Source organism: Syzygium oleosum, unplaced genomic scaffold (assembly GCF_021117445.2).
Source record: "Syzygium oleosum isolate NSW1041296 unplaced genomic scaffold, Sole_v2.1 Sole_v2.01, whole genome shotgun sequence".
Lineage (NCBI taxonomy): Eukaryota > Viridiplantae > Streptophyta > Magnoliopsida > Myrtales > Myrtaceae > Syzygium > Syzygium oleosum.
The window spans coordinates 13,598,031-13,606,167 of record NW_026607485.1 but is presented as its reverse complement, the minus strand read 5'-3'; the positions used below and the strand labels follow the sequence as shown (position 1 = coordinate 13,606,167).

The 8,137-nt window shown below is 41.0% G+C and overlaps 1 protein-coding gene across 4 annotated transcripts; it reads left to right on the top strand.

Moving 5' to 3' along the window:
- The first annotated feature begins 4,940 nt into the window (after positions 1-4,940).
- LOC130134415 (uncharacterized) lies at positions 4,941-7,890 on the top strand. Of its 4 annotated transcripts, XR_008816574.1 has the most exons (4): positions 4,941-5,272; positions 5,540-5,789; positions 6,342-6,618; positions 7,353-7,890. XR_008816574.1 is itself a non-coding variant. In XM_056311337.1 (3 exons), exons 1-3 carry the CDS (start codon positions 5,124-5,126, stop codon positions 7,356-7,358), a joined length of 405 nt encoding a protein of 134 aa, XP_056167312.1. In that variant the 5' UTR covers positions 4,941-5,123; the 3' UTR covers positions 7,359-7,890. The 4 variants fall into 4 exon arrangements, 3 of the variants coding, with proteins under 3 accessions (XP_056167312.1, XP_056167306.1, XP_056167301.1); XM_056311337.1 differs by lacking the exon at positions 6,342-6,618; XM_056311326.1 differs by lacking the exon at positions 4,941-5,272 and having other exon boundaries at positions 5,283-5,789; positions 7,355-7,890.
- The last annotated feature ends 247 nt before the right edge of the window (positions 7,891-8,137 follow it).

The window sequence follows — 8,137 nt, the reverse complement described above, 5'->3', positions numbered from 1 at the left end:
AGTTGCCCCGTTTTTCTTAGGTAAGTGTCTTCCCCAAAAACTACCTAGGACTTCGGGTATCATAGGACATGGTTAGGGTTCGGTTTAGGGGTTTATGTGGCTATTTTGGGGGCTGAGATGAAGGCTGGTATTTGGTTGTCGTGGGCTGATTTGGGGATTGATTTGGCGAAGAAATTTGTGAGGATTTGGAGGCTCGATGATGGCTGTGATGTGTGGAGCGATCGCGGGTAATTTGTGTAATTGATTGGAATTATCGTGGCTTGAATGGACTGATTGGAATGTTTGTGCTGGTTGTGTTTGTGGACTGATTTGGAATGTGTTCTGGACTGATTGTGGATTGGTGGTGTGCCGTATGCGTATGGCTGTGAGGTATGGTGGCGTGGTAATGTGAACGCGCATTGAGTTCGTGTGCTAAATATGTGTGATTGGGTGGTGTGTTCGTGTAATGAGGACGTGAATTGTGAAATGTGTGTGAAATGTGTATGTTTGGTCGTGCGGTTGTTGGTCGTATGTAGAGTGGTTTGAGTGGAACGAGGGTATGGAAATGTAGGATTTGTTGTAAAGGATCCGTCCTGAGGCATGTACGTTTACGCGGGACGATGCCGTCCCTGACGAGGTGACGATGCCCGGCCCGACGGGGTGACGATGCCTAAAGTAGTCAGAAGACCGTTGGCCTGATGTGTTTTACGCGGGCGCGGTAGAAGGAAAGTGTGTGTAGGATCCCGTCCTGAGGCGTGTATGTTTACGCGGGACGATACTGTCCCTGACGAGGTGACGATGCCCGGCCCGACGGGGTGACGATGCCTGACGCAGTCAGAAGACCGTTGGCCTGATGCGTTTTACGCAGGCGTGGTAGAAGGAAAGTGTGTGTAGGATCCCGTCCTGAGGTGTATACATTTACGCGGGACGATGCCGTCCCTAACGAGGTGACGATGCCCGGCCCGACGGGGTGACAATGCCTGACGAGGTCAGAAGACCGTTGGCCTGATGCGTTTTAAGCGGGCGCGGTAGTGGTGGAAAAGTTGAGAATGAGCAGGAATTGGCTTAAGGTGCGAGGTTTGCGAAAGTGATGCGTGGTGTGAGTCAGTGTGCGAATGTGTTTGTATTGCGTGAGGTGATGCTTAATTATGGGGTAAAAACTGCTAGGCACGGTATGGGACGTGCCCAAGTGGGTTTTATCTTATAAGTGAGGCACGTGCGCGTCTGTGATTCATTGCTGTGATATGTTGGCTGTGTTATTGTCTAACGTGCAGGGACGTGTATGATGGATTCCAGGTAAGGTCGTGTGTGGTTGTTAGTTTGATTGATTGTCGTGTGTTATGCGTGTTTTCGTCTGGCGATACGTGAGTGCCTACGTGGGGTTTGGGGTTGTACACTTATTGAGATTCGTCTCATGGTTGTGTAACCAACAATTTCAGACCCCCAGTCGCAAATCTAGGAGACCCGCCTTCTCCTTTTGGAGTTCGGGGAGCCGCCATGGTGCCCAGTGGAGCTGCAGATGATCCTCCGGGGGCTTGAGCCAGAAGACGCAGGAGCAGAAGGGAAGAGGGCGACCAGTAGGTTTCCCTAGGGTAATTTAGGGGTTGCACGGAATAGGTTGTCCTATAGTGAAGCTAGGTTAACCAAGCCACCTGATCCTTTTTGTTATGTCGGTGGTTCGAATGCTTGTCTGTTAAGTTTGCTGTAATACTCTGTTTGTATGCGTGGTGTAATAGCGTTGTATAAAGATGAATGTTGTTGTTCTTTGACGATTGATGATCTGCCCGTTGTCGTCTTTTCAAGTCAGGGGTTTTTTTTGTATTCGCTTCCGCATGTGTTTCTGATGTTTGGGTTGGGTCGGCGATGTTCCTGGGACATCGCAATTATTCGACCAGAGTGGGATGTCGCGAGCTCGATGGGGGTTCGGGGCGTGACACCGTTTGTAACCTCTCTTTGTGACATTCATTAATAACCATCGATTGTAGGTTTTAAATAGTCACACCGTACTCTTCGGAGACTCCCTCACAAATTAATCAAAATGTTATCTTTCAATTATCTCTACTTTCCTGTACTGCACTTTATTTTTCGTAGCTTTCCAAATTCACGTCATCAATTAAATTCCGGCGTGTATTTCTATCTTGGGTGTGGCGTCGTCAATGAAATTCCGGCGTTACATCTTTGCACGTTCTTAAGCTTTGTCATCGATTAAATTTCGGCACAGTTTGTATATGCATGTTCCTGTGAAAGTGGCTGTATTTTCAAACTTTGTCATCCATTAAATTCCGGCCCTGTTTGTACGTATAGTTTGGTTCGAAGTAAAAGTTTGCAATTACTTCTTGTCTGCTTGGATATTTTTTGTCCGTAATTACCATAGAACCCATCTCCTCTCATTAAAAGCCGACAAACGACTTTTGGTGAAACATATTTTGTTGTGGTAGCAATTCTAGTGAAATAACTCGATAATTTCCCGGTTCACGCTACTCCATGGTTTACAGCTGCATTATTATTTGGACTGCCCTCTTCAGTGATCTTACATGCTCTTAGTCTAGTCTTGAAGAAATCTTTGAACAGAACAGCAGAAACAACAATGGTAGCAACTGGCACCACACAGGGCAACCTCAACGAGTCAATCATTTTCCGCTAGTACAAGAAACTTGGAAGCTAACTTTGGGAGGTGAATTATGGAATTGCAGAGATAAAGAGTCGGCAAATTAGATCAGCAACAAGTCAATAAACTAGTAGTTTAATATCTTCACAGAGCATGTGCCAAAAAACATAATTTGTTTGTTTGCTAAAAGAAGGTTATTAGCAATAATTCACATGCTCTCTTGCAGAATCATGTCCCCAAGCTCAAGCTAAAAACACTGACAATTTTTTTTTTTTTTTTGGTTTCTGAGGGTTGTATTGAGTTGTGGCATATCGTGCTACTATTTCCTTGATGGCAGAAATTGCACCTGAAAAAATAAGAAGAAACTGTTGATGTTTTGTGTTAAAACTAGATTCCAACTTAGACAAGGCAGTGTTTAAAACAATTCAAGATATTTCCTTCCCACTTTTGCAAAGCGCATTTCCATTGGTGATGGATCAATTAAGTGAATTTTACAGTATTCTTAACAAGTCATGCAACTGAACTTTGTCTTAAAACATGACAGAATTGTTATTATGGCATGTAAAACGGGAAACAGTGGGATTTGCCGGGCAAGGCATTGAACTGATTTTGGCTGGTGCAAGTAAGACTACCTTATCTGATCATTTGGAATAGAAATAGAATAGGCTCTCACCACTTAGGCACACAATTTTTCTCCCAGCCCTTCAAGGGTTTCCTTGTAAAAGAACATTCGCGTGCTGATAAGCAAGTTCTACTGCATGTCAATGAAGAGAACGCACATTTAGATGAAATGCCATATTCATTTTTATGGCCCCACAAAAAATGAAAAGAACAATCAGGTTCACATAAATAGCCTCTATACCCCCCAAAAACCGTATGTTCCTCTCACTACAAAAAAACATGAATTTTGCGACGGAAATTTTTCGTCGCAAATTTACGACGGAAAATAAATCCGTCGCAAATTTGCGACGGAAAATTTTCGTCGCAAATTAGCGACGACTAATTTTCCGTCGCAAATTTGCGACGAATTTATTTTCCGTCGCTAATTTGTGCAACGAAATTTACCATTTTGCGACGAAAGTAGAGACGAATTGGATGATTGTCACAAGTTCAAATTCAAAAGAGATTGGACGATTTGCTACACGTCCAATTCTAAAAGAGATTAGATATTACAAATTCAAATTAGATAAGAAGATCTATTATAAACTCAAGATATTAGATAATCTCTTAAAATGTTCTCGTCTCAAATAAGCTTTTTTAGATTCAATAGGTGCAAATCTTATCTTCTTTTTTTTCAAGACTTAGATATAGATAACACAGATATCTATTTAGTTGAATATGGCGGTTTCCTCCGCACGTAGCTCTTATGTATGCGTAAATATATGGGTAAATAAATTATAGCAATTTTCAAATAGATCGGAATCGGGTGGATGTATGAAATGTAAAGTCAATGTATCTATATGGGGATATCTATAGGAGATCATATAAAAGAGATATTCTTATTTAGACCTAACCAATTTGATCTAACCAATTAGATGAATTATTTCTAAAGGGTTACATCCGAATGATGAGTGAATAGAGGGCATGCATTCTATTAGAGAAATATTTAGAAGATTCCCTATATTTCCTTTAATTGATTGTAATTGATATTTTCCCTTTTAGATAGTCATCCTATAAAACCGATAAATAGGTTCGTGTACCCTTCATTTGACAATGATATATATATTGCTCTTAATTTTTTTTATTACATTCATGACTTGGTATCAGAGCCCTATTGTTATTTGAGAAAGCGTCAATCGAATCTGTTTGTAATAACGACATCCACATCAGTCATGTTTCTCCACAGTGTTCGTAATGCTAGTCACATCGGCCCATTTCGCAACAACCTCCCGTAGTTGTTTGACATTCCTCCGCTGCTCTAATGAAAAAAAAAAAAAAACATCACCAGACTTGCCGCCCTTAGACGAATTAGATCATGACAATTACTAATTCGTCAAATATGAGTAATGTGTCATTGTAAGAAGCATATCTACTCAAGGTTCCGACGGAATTAGCGACGGATTCGAAAAATTGATCGGTATAAACATTTCCGTCGCTAATTCCGTTGCAAATTAGCGACGGATTTGAAAAAATGGGCGCCATGTGCCGCGAAGATCACTTCCGTCGTAAATTTGCGACGAATTTGGAAAATGCCTTTTATTTTTGGAATCCGTCGCAAAATAAGTCGCAAATTAGCGACGAACTTAAAAGGTTCGTCGCTAAAATTTGCGACGAAATATAAAGCTCGTCGCAAATTTAATTAAAAAAAGAGCATCCCAAAGCCCCGCCCTCGCCCCCAATTTCTCTCTCACTCTCTCGCTCACTGTTCTCCCTCTCTCACCCACTTTCTTGATCATATCAGATCTGCTTCCGCTTCTCCTTCTCCTTCTCGCTTCTCCTTCTTCCCTCTCCCCCTCACCCCCAAACCTCTCGCGCTCGCTAAGGGTTTTCGGTACCCCTTCCCACCCGCGCTTCCTCCCGCGACTCCTCCTCGCCCATGGCCTTCGCAGCCCTAGAGGCCGCGGAGCCCCAAGGGAACGGCAAGAACGTCTCCAACTTCTTCCCCCAGGTCGTCAAGAACGTCGCGTCCCAGTCCCTCGAAGTGAAGAAGCTCGTCTACTTGTACTTGCTGCATTACGCTGAAAAGTATGTGAATCGGATCGACTGATGTGCTCGAATTGAAAATGATCCTCGATTCCGATTGTTTTCGAGCTTTGAAGGGGCGTGCGTGATTGCTTTTGGGTAGAATTCTGTAAGGCATTGCTCGTTTCTCGCTATGTTTGTGCTAATCGTGTTAAAGAAGTGGGATAATGTCACCCGTACTTGAATTTTAATCACCTTGACGTGGATGATTGGATTTAGATGTTAGTGCTCAGCTGATCGTTCGCGTTTACTCTTTCTTGATGCTTGTAGGCGTCCAAATGAAGCATTGCTTTCGATCAATTGTTTCCAAAGGGACTTGGGGGGCACTAATCCTTTGGTGAGGGTCTGGGCACTCCGTACAATGGCTGGAATTCGTCTTCATATAGTCGCGCCCCTCGTTCTTGTAGCCGTAAACAAGTGCGCGAGAGATCCATCTGTTTATGTCAGAAAGTGTGCTGCTAACGCTGTTCCCAAGTTGTTCGACTTGCGCATTGAGGAAAATACTTCTGCAATCGAAGAGGTGGTTGTTTTCGCTTTTCAGTTTTCTGCAATTACTGTTTTCCATTGCTTTTTGTCTCGGCAAAATGCTTGGTGAGTTGTATATGATTTTTTGTTAGGGTAGGAGAAAGAACTTGACAGGTTTGTGCACCTCGACTCTTCTTGTCCGTGCCATAAATTCTGAAAATTATTAAATAAGATTGAGGATGTGGTTCATCAAAATTGATTTCCCATTTTTCTCATTCATTTTATTTACTGCCTTTTTTTTTTTTGGGTTGGGGAGAGGAGGTGTTTCTCTTCCTTTTAATCGGCTCTTTGCTAGATTAAATGCAAGCATGTACTTGGTATATGGTTTACCAAGACTGTTTCCAGTCACATGGTGAAAGATAGCCTTCTATGCTTTCAGTTGCCATGTAGGAAGCTTATTTCTGGTTGTTGTCTATGTTGTGCACTGTGATTTAGTTCCACTGCCTTGTCTTTCTAACATGTGATCCACATTTTGTATCATTAAAGAAATCATAGAACTACTCTCATTAAACAAAGAACAATGAGAATTGGCCAATACAATATGCAGGTCGTACATTGAAGGACCGGATGAATATTTATCACGTGCAACTTACATTAATAAGGATTCACCGAAGTTAACTTCTGCAAGATATACATCCGGGAAAATTAATGATGATATTAAGATCTTACTTCAATGTACATCACCACTGCTATGGAGTTATAATAGTGCAGTGGTAGTTGCTGCTGCTACTGTACACTGGATTATGGCGCCAATGGAGGATGTCAAAAGGATAGTTAAGCCGCTTTTGTTTGTCTTGCGATCCTCTAATGCCTCAAGATACGTGGTAAGCCATTTTCTCGTGCACTCACATTGATGTATGTATGGAGGGCAGGAGGGTGGATGTGTCTGCATGTGTACACGTATACTAACTTGGTTGGCATCTCTATTTATTTGGTGAATTATCTGGTTGTGCCGTTGATATGGTATTAAGGTAATTTGTTTCACTACCACTATTGACCTGACATCCTGTTTATTTTTCTGTCCCAACCTATATGGTGAAGCAAAATGAGAATCACTTGACCATTCCCCAACTCCCTAGCTTAATACATGGTCTTTGACGAGATTGTCTGACACTGCTTTCTCTTTTTTTGATGCTTAACAATATGAAGGTTGTTCTTGTGTTTGCATTCTTGAACATAAGTGAATGAGACTTAGGTCATGAGTGTGACATACATATGCAAGGTGAACATATTACTTGCTGATTCAATAGGAACAAAATTAAATGGTTATCGTGCAACATGAACGAGGATGAAGAATATAGTTAAAAGTAATATAATAAGGTAGGTGCTAAATATAGACAAGATAATCCACAGAAGGCACCTGTTCTTATGTTATTTTTTGAGATTGTGAATGTACCCTGGGTAGGTAGGCAAGTTAGTGGATTGTTTCAGCTAAACCTGGTATTTGCTATTATATGTGTCATTTGAAGCTCATTTGAGAGAATAGTTGATGATTCTCTGCAGTCCTTTTATGCAACATGGAGTTTTGCTGACAAAGTTTGTTTATGTGTGGATGCAGAGCTGATAAATGTTGGGCAGAAGCAAGATGCTCTGCAAGAACTTCACGATCTTATTACCTTGAAGAGATCCCGAGCATGGCAAAATACCCTTGAGAGGATTATGTTCAAGTACATTGAGCTATGCGTTGATATGCGGAGGGGGAGATTTGCCAAGGATGGTCTGATTGAGTATCGCATTGTATGTCAACAAGTGAATGTCACCTCTTTGGAGGAGGTGACGAAGCACTCCATGCAAACCTTACAGGAGAAAGCAGAGCAGGCACAAGATTGAAAGTATCTTTTCATATATATCGGGGATAAGCTTTGCTTTAGCATCTTTTGTGCCATAAGTGCAGTTGGCCCAATATGTTCATGAGGTTGCTTAAGCAGGTGCTTTAAAGTGCTCAAGATTATTTATTCTCTCATTATGTGTACTATAAAGAAAAATATTTATGTCATTCTTGTGGAAAATGTAGATGAATGTATTTCATTTTCATATTATTATAATATTTTGATGATATTAAGTGCTTAATCAATGTTAAATATAAATTTCAAAAATTAATTTTTCTTTTAATTAGGTTTAAAATCAAAAAATAAAATAAATGATTTTATCGTACGATCACAAATTACAAAAGTTCGTTGCAAAAATAAAATATCATCGCTAATTTCGTCCCTAAACGATAATCGTTGCAGAGTTCGTCGCTAAAGAATTAATAAAAAATCGTCGCTAAATTCGATCATAAATAATGTTGATGGCAAATGTAAAAAAATTTGGTGGCAAATTAGCGACGAATTTTGCCACGAA

What these genes read in the sequence shown, in the direction of transcription:
- LOC130134415 (XM_056311326.1), top strand. Translation starts at nt 5,710, where the DNA reads ATGTCAGAAAGTGTGCTGCTAACGCTGTTCCCAAGTTGTTCGACTTGC. An exon ending in ATACTTCTGCAATCGAAGAG is followed by an intron (nt 5,790 to 6,341) that starts GTGGTTGTTTTC and finishes TACAATATGCAG; the next exon opens with GTCGTACATTGAAGGACCGG. An exon ending in CTAATGCCTCAAGATACGTG is followed by an intron (nt 6,619 to 7,354) that starts GTAAGCCATTTT and finishes GTGGATGCAGAG; the next exon opens with CTGATAAATGTTGGGCAGAA.